General features: G+C 36.7%; 1 protein-coding gene across 1 annotated transcript; it reads right to left on the bottom strand.

The window, feature by feature from the left end:
- Window positions 1-359: 359 nt before the first annotated feature.
- SELENOF (selenoprotein F) lies at window positions 360-23,090 on the bottom strand. The gene is made up of 5 exons (XM_021526737.3): window positions 23,004-23,090; window positions 19,891-20,058; window positions 10,594-10,657; window positions 2,964-3,013; window positions 360-1,351 (listed from the first exon to the last, which is right to left on the bottom strand). Exons 1-5 carry the CDS (start codon window positions 23,070-23,072, stop codon window positions 1,220-1,222), a joined length of 483 nt encoding a protein of 160 aa, XP_021382412.1. The 5' UTR covers window positions 23,073-23,090; the 3' UTR covers window positions 360-1,219.
- Window positions 23,091-23,501: the final 411 nt, after the last annotated feature.

Raw genomic sequence — 23,501 nt, forward strand, 5'->3', positions numbered from 1 at the left:
GCTGCATACACTCTCTCTGAGTTTATAAGAATATTTGAGGAATAAAAATTCCAAATACTATGCCTGAAGAATCACCTTAGGGCATTACTTCTGATACTTCAGTGTGGTCTCAGTCCCAGGTTTATTGCTATGCTATAAAGCTGATGATTTCTTCTCAAAAGCTGGAAATAAAGTCTGTAAATTATAGACACATTTTTTTAGATATAAAATTATATATGAAGACAGAAACTGTGTACCACTTCAGGTCATAGCATAATACCCATCCAACCCAAATCTGGTGAGCATGAAGCAATTACAGCAAACACTTATTTGCTAATTAGACATCAAAAAAAAAATGCCCAAAAAAACCCAAACTCACATTATTCTTGATTACCATATTTATTGACTCTAAGTGGAAAAAACCCAACAAGTCTTAATGGATTTGACTCATTACCATACATACTGTCTATATTCCCTGTTCATGTAAGTTTCAACCGAGAAAAATACACATTTTAAAAGAACAGTTTCTAAATTAATTTAATAAACAAACTTCCAATAAACTTCTGAAAGTTGGAAAGAAAGCTTTTCAAAGAGTTATAGCTCATGTTTTCTGAAGCAAAACATTTGATGTAGAGCACACCTGACATCTGACTTCATACACCTCAGAGGTTTTCTATGTAGTCTTCACTAAAGTGTACTTACTAAATGTTTCACATTATCAGAGCATGAGTTTCTCCATCAGCTTTCAAACCTGTGAACTATGTACTCACTGTAAACAAGGCTTCTATAAAAGGACAGTTCAAATACAAATAAAAAAGGGCATTAGTAGCCAAGTTTCTTTGGGAGATAGGTTGCATTTGGTTCTAAATTCCTTAAGAAAGAGCAGCAGACAAAAAGCATGGTAATAATTTCTATTATTTGAAGCTCTTCAGTTTTAAGAGTATTTGTAAAAACAGATCTGATTATAACAAACTGAGATTTGCATAATTAACTTTGAAACAAAGCATTCTTAGTGATAAATTCATTAAGAGTTGAAATAATGTTAAGACAAGCTATTGTTTGTCAACTTGTCAGATATGTGTGCTCAAGCTTCCCTTCTAATTATAAGATGTTTAGTACAGCACAACAGATATTTTTAAACTAATACAGATGTTGGAATGTTTCTTCAATTGTAGTGCACTTCATCTGAGAAGATTACCATGACAAAATATGAAAAGGAAAGAGGACAGAAAGCAATGATTTATAGACGTTCTAATTTTTCACTTAGAAATTCTTCCACACTATCTGTATTCCATTTGAGGATGCTCAGTTCTTCTGCAATGTTCCCACTGTCGTCCAGCAGCTTTAGTACAGGGTCAGAACCACGCACATACTGGGGGGAAAGAAGGAAAATCAGTTACCTTAATCAGCAAATGCATTCTCCATGCTAACACTGCCCCTGCTCTCAAGTGATTTTAATCAGTTCAGACTTCTGACTTACATTTAATGTCAGAGAAAGTGGAGGAACAGGTTAATTGAAGGGGGGGGGTTTGGTCAGAAACATCTCCTGGTTCTCTTTGGTGCATCACAGCAGTTACTGCCTGTGCAGAGGGGCATTGCCATTGGCCTGGCTTTGAAGGAGGGTAAGGAGGATTTATTCCAACTGTTTTAAGTTACCAAAGCTAGATTTTTGATGATGAATGATTTATCTTATATGATCAATAGCCTTTTTACCATTTTAGAAATTCTGAGTCACTTTAATAGGTTGAAATTCTACTATCAATTTATAATGTAATCACATTCTTTCTTCCTGTGTTTTATCTGTGCCTACTATGCTAGCTGGTAACATAATTCTTCAGCATTTCTCAAAATCACTAGGTTCCAAATTAAGTAATGCAAATAAATTTAACTTTATGGAAAGATTTCCCCAGGAGTATTCCACTTTGCTCAGCTGAGCTAACCTAGTTGGTTTTATTTAATGAAGCTAGTGGTACCTCTTGCGTTTTCCAGAAGTCCTGTGAAATAAACAGATTAATTTTCACATTTTTTTCTGGTAATACTTGATACCAATTGTAGTCTAGACTGCTTTGATGTTCAATAAATCTTCAAAGTTAAAAAAAAAAAAAGAAACAGACGTACAGAAGGAGAAAAAGCTTTTGAAAGAAACTGGGTAACACGGAGACACAAATGCGTGAGACAGAGGAAATCTGTTTTACATAGAATCTGCTGCTGAGAAGACAAATCACTTATTGCAGCCATGCATAGTATGAAATGATTCCAGATGGTGCCATTTGGGCAACAGAGATGGCAGCACAAGATGTGAGAATCAAGATGTGTATCTTTGAAGTACACTTGAAGTTCACATAGGATTTTAAGAGGAAGATGAAGTCTTAGATTAGATCTTGAAACCAAAGAATTGCTGGAGCTTAAGGCAGTGCAGCTTATGCAACTTTGCATATATGCAAGTCTTAAGAAACACCAGTATATGCATTTTTATAAAGCTGGATGTCTGAAGTATATGGAGAAAAACCAGCACAATAGAACACAGCAAAGGAATTCTGACAGGGAGAAGAAAAACCCAAGAATCACTGAATGTATGGAAATGGGAGCTCCATAGGAAAACCAGGGGAGAACAAAATAGGAGAAACTATGACAAAATAGCTTGAGTAAATCCAAGATATCTATAAAGTAAGAACAGAATATAAACATTCCTCAGATTCTTTTCCCATCTGCTATAACAATAAGTTTTTTTGGATTAAAAGCAACCAAACAACAATAAAATAAACCAGAACCTCACCACCACCAAAGAATTACTACCAGTTACTAAGCAGTAAACAAATCAATATTACTAGCAAGAACTTCTAGAGATTCACACTGGCAATGCAAATATATGTCCTCTACTAAAGGATGACTTGATCATCAAATAGAAAAGAATCCACAGGACTGTCCCCACCAAATGTAGTTCTTCATAACATCACAAACAAAAAAGTTAGGCTTCTACTTACCTTGATTTGCAGTCCCCTGAAGAGTTTTGGCTTATCACTCCTGACGAAAGCTACAGTTTGGAGAAAAGAAAGAAAATCAAATTCTCCTCTACTTGCATTAAGTAAATTTATGTCAAATTAGTATTCCCCAAATTATTGGTTTTTAATTATGCTTTAGAACATATTTTAATGTTAAATTCTTAGTACCTTCACAAAATTAATAATACTAAATTTACTATGCCAAAGAAACACCTATTTTTGCTGGTGATCCAAACAGGAATTCTGTCTGCTTGGAATTTCCTTGAACACTAGTGCAAAAGTGTAAGGCACTTTATCTGCACACACAACTGACAGCCTTCACAGACTGGCCCATATGCTGCTGCTAGGGAAATGGGAGGAAAAGCGTTGGAGCAGTCAAAATCTGGCTGAGGATCAGCTCTGTGAGGGAGGCTGAATGTGACACCCATCTCATCACGCTGCAGCTCTGCGGGGGACAGGGCACACAGGAAGCTGTGGGAAGAGGTGTTATTCTCTGAACAAGATGGGCAGTATTGTCTTGCAGAGATCTCTGAGATTATGTGTTGAAAACCAGCAAGAAAACAAAGCTAAAAACAGGAAGAGAAGCTTGTATTGCCTCTCCTCTCAACACTCCTGAAGGCTGTCGGTATCAAGGCTCTATGGGCCGTCAGGCAGCTACATGGAGAGAAGGCCAGGTCTGAGGTGAGCTGCTGTGCACCACTCCTCACCTGCAGTGCCTGTCAGCAGGCATTATCAGCAGCACAGGCCCTGCATTAACCTTAACTCTGAAAATATGAAGTATTTCAGGACAAAGTGTGAGCATAATCCCCTACTTCCTAGCACTTCACCCTAATGAATGCCTGAGTTCTAAAAATATTTAAAATTTATTAAGAAAATAACAGTTCTCATTCTTCTTCTTCTTCACATGCTAAAAGCTGAATTTAGTATCTATATTGACATTAAGTGGATTCAGGATGCTCCTGTAGTATGTCAGCGGCATCTCCCCAAAGATGAACCCTGTCAGTACAGACTGACTCCTACCAGGGTGCCAGCTGCATGTTAAAGCTGCTTTTTCAAGGTTAGACAACAATGAATCTCTCACAAATTGCAGTGCATCCAGCTGGTGCATGGAGATGAGCGCAACCTCAGGACTAATGTTTCAAACTGCTTGACAAAGTGTAGTGCTTTCCTCAGTAATTGCAGACATATCCCCTGGCATCTTTATACCTATCTTTACATTACTGCAGACAGTTACCTTAACACTTTCTCAGCATGGTTATACAAAATGGTATTTACTTTCTTCCCTCTTTCACCAAGCTCCTAGTACAGATAAAAATCATATACACTGCTTGCTGCACCAACTACTACACAATATAAACAAGTTAAAAAATACTAATGGCCCATGGAGCTGTCAGATGTACCAGGGCCCTGAAGAAAATGAGTTGTCTCATTCAAACTGTCTTTATTCCTTCCACAGAGTACACACTCATGTCACTGTAAGCTGTGTACAACAATTTCAAATAGCACAAAATAACCAGTACTTGCTCACATACTGCAGTTTGCTTCTGATTTAAACTCCAAGATGTATTTTGAACTTCAGTATTTCCCATGCTCTTGTGATACGTTTGTCTTGATTGTTATCAAAAGTAATGTGCAAAAAAGCAGCAAAGACATTTCTTATTATTTGTTAAGTCCACAGACTGTTGAAGTGTTTCTGGAGGAATTTTCCATATTTTTCTTCAACTTAAATCTAAAGCTAAAACCAGTCTCTAGAGCTTTATATGAAAAGAAGGTTGTAAGAAGCAGTCAGTACAGTAGGTGACTAATTACAAAATGGTAAGAGAGCATAGTAAAATGGATAAAGTTTCTGAAGCAAATCTGAACTCTGGAACTTGACTGTAATAAAATATTGCCTTTGGGAAACAACCTCAGGTTACAGCACTTCAAGCTTGTAACAGGTGTGCGGATTTGTTACTTGAGTGATAGATGAAAGCTTATTTACACACAAGAGGCTGTTCTCTGGCTGCAGTGTTGGACTGAACAAGCTCACATAAAATAGAAACACATTAGGTGGAAGAAGAAAGTATTCTATAGACAGCATTACATTCTGCCACATTAAAAGTAACTATTACACACTTGTATCAATGTCAAATGTCTAAATCTTCTGAAAGCTGAAGCACTACAGAATGCTTTTCCTGAAACTTTAGACAGCTGGAACAAAATTAGTTTCTGTTATGGCATATTTATTTCTAATGCTGATCATAGTAACTTTCTGCATCACTCACTTGAATTGCAATGCAACAAAGAAAAACACTCAATGTACAAATAACTTAATTTGTATATTCTGAATTTCAGAAGCTAAAATGAGAAACTCAAATACTGACATGCGTTAAAACCACAGATTATCCTATCAAACGCTTTTTTTTTTTTCCCTTTCCACAAAATCAGTCCTTGAGTTGAATTAGCAATCTTTGAAATGATGGGGTTAGGAAGTCAGATGCAGTTACAGTGCACATTTAGGGACATATGACTGCTTGCTTATCATGGGATATGGTGCACATGCTCCACCTTCACACTGCTCCAACAGCTTCCCCTCTATACTCTGACATCAGCATTACTTCTTATGGGTCTATCTATAAATGGTATTTACACATCATCTATACACTATTATTTAGTAGTTTGTTGTTTAATACTAAATCCTATTCAAGCTATCTCCCCATTTTCTTCTCTCTGTAGCAGCTTTAGAAATTACACACCACAGAGAAATAAATCTTTCTCTAAGCTATCTGTGGATGAGCAGGGGAGGCATTTTCCACAGTGACTTCTGCAAGATGAACCCTCAGCTCGGTGCCATGACACCATGTTCTGGTGAATTAAACCCCAGACCAGAAGTCAGAGCTGTTCTTCAGACAGCTCTGCAAAACCACTTCACCTTATGCTCCACTAAAGGATGAGCAGTACCAAAGCACTTCTGTTGGAAGGCACTCCTGAGGTGTTCCTGAAGAGCAGTCAGGACTGCCCCACAATCAGCTACAGCTACAGGGTCAGAGAAGGATCAAGTGTGTATGAGCATTTTAAAGCCTGGCCCACACTGAATAGTGCTTTAAGGACATAAACAAGCCTTTACTTACTACCACAGTAGAATGGAGAAGTCACTCCTATTACAATGTCCATTTGTTTTGATACAGAAAACAGAGGTGTAATAAAGTCTTGTGAAAACTAGTTTGTTGGAGTAAAATCCCAGAGCCCTAAGTGGAGACTGTAGGAGCCTCAGAATCACTGTGGCCAAAGGGCGAGTCTGTGTATATGCACACACACCTGCACTACTCTCGGAGGTGCAGCAGGACACAGCACAAGAGAACTTCCTGACCCAAAATGGACATGAAGCCTCTCCCCAAGCAGAACAAACAGTTGTTCTGAGTAAACTTGAATAAACAGCAAGTGTAATATTACTTCAGATAAGCTAAAGGGTAGTCTGCTTGCTTGGCCATGAATTATTAGACACAAGCTGTTTGAAAGTAAGAAATTTTACTGAGATGCAAGTGCATAATGTTGCAAAATTTTACATAAAAAAGGCACAAAGGACTTGACCATACAGACTTGACAATTTTATACCTGAAATGAACTTGAATTAAAAAACATTTTATTGAGGCATTGCCAATTATCAAGTGTTAAATCCATGAAAAAGAAATCAAACAAAAGGTAGAGTAAGAGAGGGACATTTTATGAAGACAGGAAATTCCAACATTTAATAATGCCACCAATAGTAAAGCATTGCTAAGAAAATTGGAAATACTTGCTAGAAATGTGAATATGTAAATCACTGGGCAAGGCAAAAGCACTGTCTTCCCTGAGACATTTGTTTTGGGCACAAATACATGCTCTGCAGTTTTGAAGATGGTATGAGTCTGCTTCAAAAGTTACAATGAAAGCCAAGCAAAAAGACTGAACTATGGCACACAACAAGCATTTATTTACATTTTAATTACTGTAGCTCTGTACCTTTTGGAGACCTCAATTTGAGATAAAAAATTAAGAATTCATATGGCACATCAATAACTACTATTTGTAGTCTCCTAATCAAGTTACAATGCAGCTGTTCGTGATTTTATAAAAAGCATCACATGTTTTCAGAAATGAATCCAAGACAGAGCTCCAATCAAGCCTGAAGAAGAAACTTCAAAAAATCCCAAAGATGGGGTATTTTGTATAAACAGTTGGGCAAGAGACATTTCTCAGTCTGAAGGGAAGTACTGTTTTAATTTGTGCATCATCTATTTGCAAAAGATTACAATAAAGCAATGCCTCTCTCCCACTACAATATCCATAGTTCTTAGCAAGAGTTTTAGTAAAGCTTTTATCTGTGCAAGATTTAAGGTTAATATAATTTTCTTTCTTTTGTCAGTATTTATGAATTGCAGATTAAAATAACTAGGAAATGAGGGATCTTACCTCATACAATACAATCCCATAAGAAATTACATTTTAGTAGCTAAAAGAATTCCATTAAGACTTGGAGAAGTTAGGTGATATAAAGTGCTGATTGATTCTGAAGTCAGAGTATTTAATGTAGCTGCACACTGCATCAGTTCAAGGATTAAGGACCTTGTTTCTAGAATAGATTTGCTGGGAGCATGTCCATTTCTTAACTCACAAGGAGAGGTGGGAATTATTTTATGGAAAAAAGAAAAAGAATGGAGAGAAATATTACAGGAATGTTCAATGAAAAAACCCTGTCTAATTCAGTTTTTTAAACAAACTGGAGAGAATGTAGAAGTCTAAACACCAATCTCTTATCTCATGGTGAGCAGAACACAGCTGCCACTGAAAAGTCAACTTAAAACAAATATGCAAGATTAATCACTGACCCAGCTAATTCATTATTCTATTCCAGAGCCTCTGTTTTATGGATGTCTGCTAAAAAACTGTCATTGTGTTACCTGATATATTAAGATATTGCTTCATCTATGAATCTTGTCACTTAGATTTTTAATATTCTACTTTGATAGAGTGCTTTTATATGACAAATATTTAAGAACAATTTTATACAGAACTATTTCAAAATATATGTAATTTAGAAATTAATTTTAGAGTACAGAATTTATAATGAAGCACTTTAAGGGGAACTTATCAGTAAGAATATTTCAGTACTGAATTTAAAGGAGGCATACAGAAATGTAGTCTGTTATCAGACTTATCACAAGAAACTGTATCTGAAAAACCTAACAGACATCCTTAGCCACATCACAAATGCCAGATTTAGTGGTTTGGTGTGGCACTACAAACATTAACATCCAGTTCAAGACTGAGATAATCTTGCTGAAGACCAGACTTTTCCATTCTCTTGCTGAGGACTAGATTTTTATCATCACTTTTCACTCCTTTGCTTTCCTAGTATATACAAATATATTCCATATGTAATGATTCTCACATTTCAGGCACACAGGTGGATTGAGCAACTGTTTATAGCTGAAGATTATATAACCAGTAATTTTGAAAGAAACTTTGACAGAGAAGGACTGAGCAACCCACAGCTTCTTCCAACTGTGTAACTTTTACAAACCTTTATAAATTCAGCAGATTTCCATCCTTAACTATTTTAATATGTGAATCGCATAATAGAAAATCCAACCACAACAGAAAAACAATGAAACAACACTGCTCATCCCTTAGCCAAATAAAACAATCCAGATGTAGCCTGAGACACATCAAATCTGTGGGACTAAGCCAAGTAACAAAACAATTTACACAGGTATTTAGAGGTCAAGACTTCACAGTTATTAATCTCAGAATACAGTAGTAACATACACTAATCCATGTAAAATTCTGCAATTAACAATGCCATTTTGTGTATATTCTTGGGAGAAAAACCAAACACATCTAAACAAACTCTTGACAAAACCCTCACAGAAGCTATGGAAAAGGATTCAGTTATTTGTGATGAGACATTGTTGGTGACAGGATACACAGTTGAATGAAGCCTACACAGAAAATGCTTCAAAAGCAGCAGCATGACTTTAAGGCAATTACCTTCCATAGCAAATGTCCAAGTGAAAACCTGAAATAAAAACACTTCTTGAATGCAAATGTCTTAAGATGGAGACATTAAAAACTGTTTCTGTTAGAAGTTAAAATAAAGGAGAAAATCTGGGTATTCTGAGATTAATACTAGTGAAGACAAGTACCAGTAGAAAGAATATATTCTACCGCTTTTAAAAATTTCTAAGTATGCTTCTAATACATATGCCATCTTCCAACCTCTTCTAGTACCCTAGCTGTAAATTTGGTTAAGGTAAGTTTAGATTGAGTAGCTGCAGAAATTGGTGATGAAAACACAAAAAAAAATTAAGTGCACTGCTCAGTTCTTTATTAATTCTTACTGTACTAAATCAAAACTGGTGGTCAGAACAGAGATCCTTTTTAAAAAAAAATGAAATGCATCCAGCCACTTTAAAAAGTAACCTATATGATAAAAAGAATGTAAATATTTGAAGAGGTTCAGATAACTAAGAATTGAAAGGAAAAAACACCAGTCATAATTTTCAAGTTTTTCCTTCTGCACCATTCCAAGTCTTTGGAACATGTTTCAAAGTGTGCACACAGCAGGAATTGAGGGCCATTCCCTTCAAGAATCTACACATGAAGATAACTGAGGACACAATGCAGGCTGGAATCAGCCTAACAGGTTAACCTTTTCCTTCACACCTATGGCTCAAATGAGCACTTAACTGTTACAAATCCAGAACCATAAAGCAGTTGAGTGAATGGGCAACAACAGTAGAGAATATTTTTATCTTTGCTAAATTTGAATGGTCATGGAGATAATATGGACTCCTGCACTAATGAAGTTAATCTCCTTATGCCCCTCAAGTATGACAAGTCATTTAAAGAATTCTAATTTGGACATTTTATACAGTGGAAAAGAGAAGAGAACTCTGGCCTTGTCATTCAACTCAACTGTGTGGGCAGAGGCGCAGGAAAGGATATAATGCAGTACAACTTACGTAAATTGTAACCTGTTTTAAAACCCTTTTTTTTCCACACTGTTTGTCAGCCAGCCTTCAAACAGGAAGGTATTAATACTTCCCACAGTAGATGGAGACATGCTGTTTGTGCAATTTTAAATTCTGAAGCTAGATTAGTACTTATGTCCAACTATGTCCAAAGCACAGCATTAGGGAGTATAGTACTGGTGTCCTCATTACAGGAAAAAACCCAAAATAACCATAGTACTGGTAGTACCTAAGCTCCTCCCTAATTTACAATAAAAGCCCAGTTTGAAGGTTCTCAGAGATTCTTTTCCTGCAGCTTCCTCCCATCAGACACTGATGGTACTGATTTTCCTTTTGCACTACTGTATTCTGTTCCTGTTAGTTGACTGTCATTATCCACTGATAAAACAATTATATGGCAGGATTTGTGAAAATAAAATTGTTCCATAAGTGCACAATATAATTTCATCTATCATTTACTGGAGACCAGTTCTATGAGTTTCTGGTCAATGCAACTTTACTGATACAATATACTGAATTTATGACTACTTGTAATGTACTTGAAAGTACCTTTTCAGCAGTACTTCATTCAGCTGTGACAGCATTTCATATTTGAAATACATACTAGTGGCTTTACTTACCCTGGACTTGAGGGAACCGTCCCAGTTTTCATCCACATACTTCTAAGACAGCTCCTGCATAAAGCTGTAATAATAAATAGAAGCTGTTAATGACAAAAGTAATCTAAATTACTAGTTTATTTATAGTGTGTTATCTGTTGAACTATTTTTCTCTGAGGAGACAATATGCTACTCTGTTGATACTAATTACAAGATCCTAGACAGAATCACAGTTCCAGACTGGTCTCAGATTATGCAACAACTGACTGTTCACTCAGGATACATGATAATTTTCATTCATTATACTAAAAATGTAAAAACAACAACAAAAAAAGATCATAAGATATACTGTTGGTGTAAAGAAAGATTCATTTTAAATGCAACTGGACATGTTACAATAGCAATTATGGGTTAGTAATAGGAAAACTATTTCTTCCTTCCTAAAGATACTAACAAAATCTCATTAAATGAAACTTTATTTTCCACTTTAAACCTAACTTGAACAGTGAAATACTTATAATAAAGATAAGGCAGTGACTTTAAATTTCCCATTTGGGCTACTGGTTGATTTTAGTTGATTGTGTTTACGGAAAGAGGACAGATTACTACATTAACAGGTCTTAGGTGAAGTAATATGCACAGGCTGGGCTAACTTTGATACTTGCACTTAAAGATCAATCACTTCTGTCAGCTGTGCAAGTTACTCAGATTCAGTCTCCTTAAAATATAAGTTAGTTTCAATTTTATACAATATCTAAACTTAAAAACTGTTCACCTAATTATCTTGCATACTGTCATATTTTTAGACTATTTTGCAACATGCAAATGATTCTATAGTTTGGTGAATCTTAAATAAATTAACAAGATTTTCCAGCTACTAAAATAGAACTTCACACTTCAAAGTAAGGCATTTTAATATTACACATAGTATATATACTATATATATATAAAATAATGTATACCAAATCACTTCCTTCTAAGCCTTAAAACCCAATGTTTATAGATAAGCAGACAGAATGGGCTTAATTAAAGAATTTTTAATTTGTCACCTTTCATAAACAATTTCATGTTCTTTTAGACAATGTTTTCATAAGAAATTAGCAAGTCTGAGTATAGAAAATATAACCTTACTGGAATTACATAAACTCATGTTTCACTTAAAATATGAACTGTGAACACAAGTAATTAAAACTAACATTCATGAACCCCTCTGAAAAACCAAACCACAAATGATACAACAGAAATCTCCAAGACAATTTTATTAATATTCTGTCACCTATCTGATGGAGGCATTATAGACTACCAAAAATACATGTTCATTTCTGAATATTCAAATTCTGATTCAGGGCCAACTCAGTATTTGCTTAAATACTATGAATTAGAACATGAGAAATACTCTAATCATTTGCAGGGAAATCACACCTTCTCTCTTGGCGTGAACTAATCAATAATCATTACTTCCATGGGAAACTGAAATGAGATTGTTACACTGCATTATCTGTTCAGAACAGCATCTCAGAAATTTGCCTAACTACAGGTACATTCTCAACTAAACATTGTATTTAAGATAAAAACCTAAGATTTGACTGTTAAACCCCCAAAATACTATGAAACAACACTCAAGAGATCATAAATACTCAAGAGATCATAAATAATAGACTTCTGAAAAGCTTTTTCACCACCCAACTCAAGGTTTTAATTAAAAAAGCCAGTGATAAACAGCTCAGATACTAGCTTGCATAATTAAAATTTCTCTGGAATTAAAACTTGAAGTTATTACAAAGATGGAGGAAACATGGCACAGGGTTAATAAACTTCACTTACATTGTCTCTTTGTAATTTAAAAAAAATATTCAACAGTTCTATCAGCAGTTCTAGATTTAGATATTCCTTTGCATAATCACTAATCCACTGAACATTTATACTGATTTATCTGATACTGACAGCTATCTGCATTTTTCTATCAAGAAGTCAGTATAAAGAAGTAGACAAAAGAATAAATAGCCTTCTATCTAGTAAATTAACTATTTTATGTAAGTCTATCACAAGCTAAGTGCAATCAAATTTAGGACAACAGTAAAATGAACATTTTTGAATTCCAATTACTGCAAATTATTCTTAGTAATTTTCCTTCCAAACAAAATTTTTATGGAACAAAATCACTGTATGAATCTACAGTATGTATTTTGTAACACCTCACTACTCCCAGTTCGTAACTCCTGGCCAATATCTTATAGAAATTTAAGAAAGAAAACAGCTCAATCATTGATGTCTAAATTTTGAGCTTGTAATTCTGCCATAATTGAAACCTAAATGTTCTCATACAAAAAGATTTAGATTCATGCTGGGAATAACATCTGCTTTCTCGATGGCTAGACCAGGAAAAAAGAAGAATCAACTGGCTTCATTTATAACTCTAAACAAAGGTGTCTTTTGCAAAAAAAAAAAAAAAACAGGTTTATTTGCATCACTTAGCCCACCACAAAAGCCTAGTTGTTAATATCTACCATCTCATTGTGTCCAGAGCAGATGTTCTCCAAGTTTCCTTCTGAAGGCAGTCACTGTGTTCAAGTATTAATAAGAATGACTTGTATCACATGGAAGCACACAAACATCTCGAGTCAGTTCATTACACAATGCTTAACTCATGAGTTAGTTCATTTTAAAGTAATGCTTCACTTGTTTTACTGCTCATGAAAGTACTAGATGCAATGAAATAAAGACATTCTAAAGTATTATTGGTGTCCATGTTAACATCCAAAACAAGTGCTGATTCATGTCTGCATCTATAAAAAGAACTTAGCTTTTTTTTATAACATTCTACTACCACGTTTTCTAAAGTTACTGTGACAATGTTTGAACTTTTCCCTCATCTTTTTCAAAGCATCAACTTGAGTTTATTTCAAAAGTTTTTGGAAAGCATCTGAAACTCTTGTAAGAGTCCATACTGATGCAATCAGGATGGCTCTTCACAAATAAAAAGTGACAAACCACATTATTGGTCATGCCTGCTTTAAATATGGAGAGTGCTAATTATATCAGAATAACACCTTTTTGCGTAAGAATTATGGTAGTTAAAAATATGCATTGTAAAAATAAGGAACTTTAACTTATATGAAAGAAAACATTTTGCCTGCTATTAAGAAGAGAACTGAAGCATTTTCTGCATGACACAATTCCCGCAGTGCTTCATTTATACATTGATATGGTATTGTTATCAGTTACTCATGGTGAAGACTCCAGAAGAAAAGTGATATTCATGCTATATAACCATTAATGTTTACAACCAAACAGGAATTCAGACCAAACTGAACTGCAAAAAGTGGTATTGAACAATTTGATTGATTGTAATAAAATTCTGTTAGATTAAGGTGACAAAAAAGAGTTAAATAAAATACAGCAAGTTATACCTCATTCCACTTCTATGACATATATTTTACACACTGCTTTCTTCTAATTATTAATTCGAGGTGACCCTGACTGACACAGGTAACAAAGTGTCATTAAGGCTGGATTTGCAGAGCTGTTTGTAACAAGCTGACAGTATCTGCATGTCTTAAAACATGAAATGAAACAGGCTGGTAAGGCAGAGCCACAAAAGGGGCTTTATGGTACCTGGACTCTCTCCAATATGTCCTCTCCTAATATCAAACAGTTTCAAAAATATAGTTAAGTTCTGAGAATAAGCAGAAAAGCAAACTTGCGACTACAGCTAAACCTCTAGAATTCTCACCTCAGATACAAGATTATCTTCCATTAAATATTTAGTAACAACTCTCTTCCAATGTAAACACTGTTATTATGAAATTCACTACAATTCTAATTTCATATTATGATATAAGCAGGTCTGCAGAATACAGGTCCTCATCTCCTATTGACTACAAAAAATGTCAAGAAAAATACAGATGTTATTATTCTTAATGGCCAAAGTTCCTTAGTATAGGCAAAATGGTACTGTTGAAAAATAGGGTAAATGACCTCTTATAAAAGCAGGCAAGTTAATTTTTACTGTGTTCCATCCACACAGACAGAAAGCAAAGTTGTCCTTCCGAGAAATTTACAACAAAAAGAGATTTTGTTGAAAGTTTCTTTTGCTTTTTTTCTAAACTCTTCTAACTAGCAGTTCATTTGTGACTTTTACTAGGAATCTAATCTTCTGAACTAGAAAACTTCAAAAGAATATACACTGAGATACAGACTATAAAATATTTTCTGTGGGAGAGAATGCACTTATATAGGAAGCTCAAAGTTTTCAAAATCCCTCTTGTCTTTCCTTTTCCTGGAGGCAGAACATGAGTAAGAATCTGTGGGTTAACAGGGAACAGCCAGAAAGCCTCACTGCCAGGAACATTATGAATTACTGCTCTATAATACAGCAAGCCAAGAAAGTCACTTCTACACACACACATCATTCCGAACTGATGTCATCAGTAAATTTAGCAACAAAGCAACTTCTACCACTGACAGCTCATTATCCTGTGAAGGGAGATGCCTAACTCTAAATAAGAGTGTGGAAACAAGTCTAACAGTCAAAAACCAGTTATGTGAACCAGTGCTACTCCTGTGATTAGTGATATGTACCACAGGCAAATTGCTCTGAACAAAGCTAAGCAGAATCTAAGCTCTCATTTATTTGTGGGGAAGGAAATTCCGACTGAATGTAAGGGTGAAAAGAAGTCACAATGATGGTGTTTAAGCACTGAGGAATTTACTATGCAAGACTGTATAACCTGCATTCTCTGAGATCCTCAGAACTTTGAGATCTGCTTTGAGTAGGAGACTCAAAGGAGACTTTTTATTCTATACATAAAAAATTCTAATTAAAAAAAATTTAAAAAAAATTCTAATTAATTTCTGTAAGTATTGATATTACTTACACTTCCTTTACATCTCTGAGATGTCAAACTAAGTAGTTCTCTGTTTTTAACCATTGAGTTGAAAACCAGAAGTTCCAATGAGAGTAGACCTATTCATGTTAAGAGCCTCTGGCAGAACAAGAAAGCAGTCAGCAGCAATTTGAGTGTAGCACTCTAATTAGTGTAATGAAAATAAAAAAAAAACCTGAAAAATGAATGTAAATTGGGTCATACAGGAGTAGCCAGAAATATTAAAAGCATTTCAAGTTATTTTTCTTCCACCAATTATTGTGAGTTTTGTAAATGATTTTTTGAGTTTTAAAAAGTAAGTCTGAACAAGAATGTGACCTTATTCCTCCTTATAATTCATGACAGCACATTTAAGAATTCTACATGTGTAAAAGGGTGGAGTTTTAAGAAAGCTTTCAATTTGTTTTGTTGGTTTTTCTAATAGAAGAAGCACCTAGTCATTACACCTGGTGTCATGTTTTCCAAGTCACCAAACACCTTAACATTACAATACGACAAATACTTGACAGCAGAAATTTAAAGTGCTGAAATTCAACACATATTAGAGTGAGCAAAATACATTTTCCAATGCTCTATCTAGATATATTGATAACTTTTATGGGTTGTAGCAAGCCTGAACAGTGCAACTATAAAATTTAATGTATTGCAAATTTTATCACAGAGTTGATTTTTAAAATAATTTGAATTTTGACACACATATATTGTTGGGATAAATCTAAGATTATAAATAAAATTAACGGAATATGCTCATAGCTATGTTTGAAATGATCACACAGCCTATGTGAAGCTGCAGATGGAGTGCAGCTATTTTCAGCTACTGCAAAATATGGACAATCTCTCCTGCTACTACAATTTCACGCACAGTTAGCTTCACCTCCATTTCATCCTTCTCTGTTTTACACACCAGCAGTACTCTGCATCTGACAGACTGAGGCTTAAAACTTGCAGCTGTCTAGAGCAATACTGTTTAAGTTGGCTTCTGAATTAGTGTGAGATTGCATACAAAATCTCTAGAGGAGAAGAAAATAACCAAAACAATTTTCATTTTACCCACAGTCCAGTTATGAAGTAATTAAAATATTTCACTGGACAGGTGTCAGCAGAAGCTCAGAGCAAGACAAATTTTGTGTAACAATAATATCTCACAGCTATTTTCCACAATGTCAATTCACAAACTACTGGACCAATAACAAGAGCAGGATTAATAAATACACTTCTTTCAAGGCTATGAAACAGTTCAAATCTATAAACATCACATTTGAGGTTGGACTGATAGTATGCAGCATGAAATATTTTTAGGCCTGAGGATATTTCATAGATGATTTGTGAAGAGCACCAATTATGTAAAAATTCTCATATAGATGTGCTATTACCTTTAGTTTTAAATTCTCATTTAGAACTCAGGCACAAGTCACACAATAAACTAACTCTTGATTTTCCTATTTCTAGTATTTGCCACGTGACTGCAAAGACAATAAAATTCAAATCCTGGCATGTCCTGGAAGCCCAGTAGCTGCCAAGGCTGTTTGTTGCACAGACCACCAGTGTGCTGTGGCAGCTCCTGGGAAGCAGCAGCTGCTGGGTAAGGAGCGAGCTGGGTCACACACTGGGCTGTGCCTCAGAGCAGGGCGGCTCCTGCACTTGAGGATGTTCAAGCACAGACTCAGAGCTTCAGCAAAGCCAGAGCACCCCTGCTCTGGAGCTCAGCAACATGCCAGGCTGCTAATCAGAAAGTCTAACATCTTACTCTGAAACCCTGCATCTCAGTGTAAGATGAAAAATTCTACAAGCAAGAGAGTAGGAAAAAAAAGCCTTTAAGAACTTTCAATATTCATTCACTCTTTCCTATCATATTGTCATTAGAAAGATTTCTGTGGTAACAGAAAAAAATGGGGAAAAGGAAAAACTATAGCAAAAGGCAGCATTCAGTTTTCATAGTCTGCATACCTAGCATGAAAATTCTTGTTTAGCAGGATGCAACTAAAAATTATATTAGTTTTTATGCAATAATAAAATCTCAAGCTCAATTACAGACATCTGTTACAACCAGCATTATGTTAAAACACTAGTCAATTCAAAATGTGATGATTCTGAATGCAGTCTGTTAAGGTAATATTAACTGTCTCCAAACACTAATTTTCCATTGGCTAGTCTTCAAGAGAATTTACTGAGTATGAGTTTAAAAAAAATGTAAAACCTCCCAACAATCAACAAATCTGAAATAAACATTTCCAAACAGTAGTACCAGTATAAAAAATTTCTACTTCCTGAAACAGCATTCATAAGAAAATTAGAAATGATGCTACAATAAATCATAATGTTAGAACAACCCAATATTTCCATTCATGCACACAATATGGAAAGCCTGCATTCAAACTCAGATATGAAATGTATGAAAACACTATCATAATCACTCCTATACTTCAAGCTGATGCTTACCGTATTAGCTCCAAATCTCAAATATCATTCGTAATACATTTCTTCAGAAATAAGGAAATATAAAGTAATAATCAAAATCTACATTGTTCACATTTACTACAAAGCCCAAGCAGAAAATGAAACTGGATAAAACACAAATAGATTAAAAAAACAACAACTTATGAGATACAATTTCTTGGTTCCTGTGAATATACAAGGAAATTGGATTCACTATGAAGGAATTTGTCAAACACCCTTGAGACCCTGTCCAGCTCTGAGCTATTTATTTTACTTCATTGATCATGACTAAAATAGAAAAAGTTTTCAGACTAATAACATTTACAACATGAAGTCCTAACCACAAAATGGCATTTGCTTATCCTTGCACAGAAAGTGTAATTATCCACTCAATGAAATCTAGGTCTGATTCAGGAAATTAAGAAGGCTACCTATTAATTTAATTTCTGTTATTTGATACAACTTTTATTAATGTGATGTTTACAGTACAAACTAACTTAGATCCTTAAGCATATTATTGATAAATTAAGACATTTTTCTCACAAATTACATTGACAGAAATGCAACATAGTTCCTCTAACTTATTTTCCCATCAAAAGACAACAGAAATTGTCCTGCTCCATAAGTTCTTCTGCTACATTTTATGCAGAGGCAAAACTCTAAGAATATTACCTGAGCAAGTTAAAGCATCCTCTCTTTACACAAGGACACAAAGCCTTGCTGCTGCTGCTGCCAGCACAACTGTACCTGAACATGCTGGAGACCCTTTCTATTCTGTCACTCCCTGTTTAGTACATTTCCTTAGACTATATTCTGAAACTTTTTGTGTTATGTATATATACGTACATATTTATATATGTATATGTATACACACGTAAAATAACTGGAGCTTTCCCCAGAGACAAACTTTCCTTTATAAGGTTCATACATCTAGCAAAGAAAAAGCCTTGCATATCAAGTCCCATAAGGATTGTATTTAAATATTACCTTGTTAATGCATAAAACTTACAATTTAAAGTCTGTCAATATTAGGAAACTACTAATTAAACTATGAATTCTCTGCCAATCTCAAACATATGCTTCTTGATACTTAATATATTATACCTAACACTGTAATCAGTAATTTTATTAAAAATTAAAGGCAGGCTTTCTTTTTTAAATATTAGGCTGAATTTAATTGACAGGAAAAACCTGCTAGATTTCATCATTAATTTCATTACGTCAGTTATTTCACTATCTCCTAGCCCTTAAAAATAATTTCAGCACCTCTCATCCTTGAAACCTCTACTTTCTTGATAATTCATTTGTCTTCACTATATTCTAGAACACTCTTAAATTACCACATATTAGAAAACATGCATTCTAACAATTCTTCATTGATAACATACCTTAAGGATCACAGATATTTATTTACTACAGATAAAGGAAAGGTTTTGCCTTAAACAGATTGAAGCACAGCATGAGCTCTTTAGACAGATCATTCCCAAAATACCCAGCAGTTCTCAGGGCTGCAGGATGGAATTGAGCAGTCATGCTGCCATCAGGTTTGTGCCACTCCAGGAGCTGGCCTGGAGGCTGCAGCAGCCTCTTGTTGCCCAGGCCTGAACTCAGCTATCTTGGCCATTGTGCTATGGGCCAGTGACCAAGCAGGAGCTGTCATCAAGCACCACTCTCCTCATTCTCTTCTTCTGCCCTCTTCCAATCCCATGGATCTTCCTTTTAAAAGAAGCTGGATATAGTTCCCAAATATGGTGATGTCACACCAGAGAAGGGCTGCCAAAGAACCAAAGGTTCCCTGTTGGTACAGGGCCATTATTTTACAGCAGTATCGCAAGTCTGGAAATCTAGACCCTGTAAGATTTATATTTGGCTATGAATAAATGCTGCTTTTTCCTCTTGAGATGATAACCCAGATTCTCATGTATTTTTTTAAATGAAAAGTTTCATAAAGATGACATGTTAAATTATTCCACAAGGGATTTAGTCCAAAACTCACCTTTCTAGTTTCCAGCTGAGCTTCTTCTTGGCAGCACTCCCTGCAGAACGGGTCCAACTGATTCAGATTGAACTGCCCAAGAAGGTTGCAAGAACTGCACAGCAAGTTACTGGAGAAGCCCAGCTCTCTGCAAGCTTCTGATGACAACTGTGCTCCATAAACACTTACCTGAAAGTCAACACAATGTTACACTTAATATTAATTTATTTTGTTAAAAGATGGCTTTAAATGCTGCAATGATTAGAAAGAACAAGTTAGTCACTTGTGACTGTTTTACAGTAATGCCTAAATGGGCAGCCCTAGGGTTCAAAACACCACCCTACTGAGGAGGAGGGTCTTGACCTATCAGGGAGTTCTAGACATTCGTAATATATACATTCCAAGGTATCAGACCTTCCAAAAATAATTTATATACACTTCTGATAGCTCTATTGCTTTCTTATTGCTAAGTTCAAGTTAAGAAGAAAACCCAAAGGTAATGAATTAGCTGAAATGCACATGATTACAGCTTTCCAAAGCCTCCTCTTCAAAAAGAATTTCAGTAAGTTTTGGATCACTGAAAACTCTCAAGGAAAGTAATGTAACAGCTAAACTCAGGAAAAACACACCAGGAAGTGATGAAATTAACCAAAGTGCTCAAAATGACATCCAGGTAGGATTTTAATTTCATTATTGCATTAATGTTCCAGGAAAATTGCACACACTATTAAGTGGAAGTGCAGATAAAAACCTGCAATTCTGATTTATCAGCAAAAGTTTAAGACAGGCCATTCAATTACATGGTTGCTATGCAATATACCATCTCTGCTTTTTATGGGTGCCAAAATAACACAACCAATGACAACACTGAAATGATATTTGGGTTTTGTTCTCATAGAATCACTAAGGGTGGAAAAGACCTCTAAGATCATAATTGAGTCAAATCATTAACCCAGCACTACACTGTTCAGCCCCAAACCCTGTCCCAAGTGCCACATCCATGTGCCTTTTGAACACTCCCAGGGATGGTGATTCCACCACTTCCCTGGGCAGCCCATTCCAGTGCCTGACCACCTTTTCAGTGAAGAAATTATTCCTAATATCCTCTCTAAACCTCCCCTTGTGCAAGCTGAAGCAATCTTCTCTCATCCCATCACTTGCTACCTGGGAGAACAGGCCGACCCCCAGCTGGCCACACTCTCCTTTCAGGCACTTGTAGAGACTGTGAAGCTCCCCCCGAACCTCCTTTTTTCCCGGATGAGCTCCCCCAGCTGCTCCTCACAGAACCTGTGCTCCACACCCTTCCCCAGCTCCACTGTCCTCCTCTGGGCTCACTCCAGCCCCTCAATACCTTTCTTGTAGCAAATTCTCATTCCCATTTTTTTTACACATTGGCTTAAAACCTTCCCTTGCAGCTGCTTGCTTTGGAGGGGAAAATGTGAGAGAGGAAATAAGGAAGGGAGAGACAGGAGGTGGCTTTCCCAGATGCTTTTCAGTCTGGGTAAAAGACCCCAGGCAAAACCCAGTACATGCAAAGCACCAGAGAAACAATGAGCATCACTGTGCTCAGAGCTGTGACAGGCACCAGCAAACTCAACTGGATGATGACAAGCCAAGACTCAGAAGAACTATGCTGGGTCCAACAGAAAAGTACAGGAGAAAAACTATGTTTGTCATTCAGCAAAACAGACTTCTCCTCACATTCACATGCCATCTAATCCATGCAGCACACCCAAGTTACGTAGAGACAAAACCCATTTCCTCTGCTGAAGTGGCCAGCCTGCAGCTGAAGGAAAGACATGTCACTTGTGTGACAGATAGAACACATTATGGATTGAGGATTGGTAGAAAATGTATTAGGTGCCTCATTATTCTATTTCTCTGTAGGTACTAAAAAAGTCAGAGTTAAAGCACGAACAGAGAAGTATAAAACACAAAAAACCTACTCTGAAATCACTATTTTATCAGGAAAAAAGCTATTTTTCTTCTTCCTACATGGCACTGTATGACAATGGAACCCTGTTCTACTGGAATAATTTAACCTTTTTTAAGGATTTTTACTAAGGTAATTAGTTTTCAAAGTACTGAGTATTTACCTTTTTTCAAGTATTTGTTTTCTAAGGAATACTGGCAATAAGAAATACAACAATGACACAGTAGTATAAAAAGCCCCCAAGGAGCATTCTGAACCCTGCTGAAGCTATATTTTAATTATGGCTCACTTATTAAATTAATGATGCCAATAACTAAAACCATTTTCTTGCACCTTGCTGCTTGCCATCCGCCCCTTTGATGTTTTACTGTCATGTTTTCACTTCAGTGTCACTGAAGTGTCACTGTTCCCCTGGAGCAATAACTGGGCTGTAGCACTGTCACTTTGCTTCCAGCAGCCTCTCTGTGACATCTTTGCCCAGCAGATCCCCAATCCATGAATGTAAAGCCAAGAATCTCCTGAGGACTTTTTTTTTTTGGGTTGTGTGTTTGAGAAAGAACCAACCAAAACACTAACAGTGTATGAAAGCAAGTAAAGGCTCCATTTCATGATAATTCCTCACTCAAGTGGTTTTGGTTACATAGCAAGCTCAAAACACCTTGAGAATAAAAGTACACAGAGGTAAAGGAAAAAATAAATAGAAGAAAGTCTCTATCCCTAATATTTTTACACAATTTTTAGTATCTTAACTACCACATTTTCAGGAAACAATAAATCACTAATCATAATAAATGTCTCTGATTGGGATTGGAAAAAACCCCTCACACTTCAGAAAGCAAATTCCCATCAGAACAAGGTAATTTCAGGCACTTAGTAAGTGATGCGCCTCATTTCATCAGCGTTTTCTCCACAAAGGCTTTGGCTCCAAATACATACTACACTGTTGCTTTGTTTTCACACCAAATAATTTACTGTATTAAAAAAAAAGGCAGCGCCAATGCAAACTATTTTAGAAAAAGGGCAGAAGTAGAGCCCAGTTTCCGACACGGAACGCAAAAGAGGCGCCACGGCCGCAGGAGCGGGAGGAGGCGCGCCCCGGGCCACGTCTTACGCCGCCTTCCCCGCCCTCAACCCCGCTCTTTCTCGCAGGAGCTGCAGCCGCGCTCAGCCCCGAGCGCGACCGCGCCGGCCGGGCTCTCACCGCCTGCAGCCCCAGGAGCCAGCAGAGCCAGCGCCGCCCCAGCGCCCGCAGCTCGGCCGCCGCCGCCATCTCGGTGCCGAGCGCCCCGCCAGCGCCGCCGGGCCGCGGAAGGACCTCACCCACGGCGGGTGACCGACACACCGCCTGATGCGGGAGAGCATAGACTTGCTCCCAGCCCCAGCACTGCAAGCAGAAACTGCTAACCCAGAGTATCTCCTGGAATTCTAGAGCAAAGACATTTTAGCCTGTTCAGAGCAGTGCTTCGCAGCGAGGCTGGAGGAACTACCGTTCCCCAACGCTGGTCGGGCATTGCGGAAACCACCCCGAATAAAGCCCTTTTCCCTTTCTCGGGAACTGCCAACCGGCACCTCGGCCCCAGCCCGGTGACTGACAGCCGGCCCGACCAATACCATTGTGCTTTCCCCACGGGCTGCGGTGCCCGTGCCCAACGAGGAGGGGCGGATGGGCGGGACCGCAAGCAGCGCCTTCCAATCAGAA

The sequence above is a fragment of the Lonchura striata genome, chromosome 8 (assembly GCF_050655825.1).
Source record: "Lonchura striata isolate lonStrDom1 chromosome 8, ASM5065582v1, whole genome shotgun sequence".
NCBI lineage: Eukaryota > Metazoa > Chordata > Aves > Passeriformes > Estrildidae > Lonchura > Lonchura striata.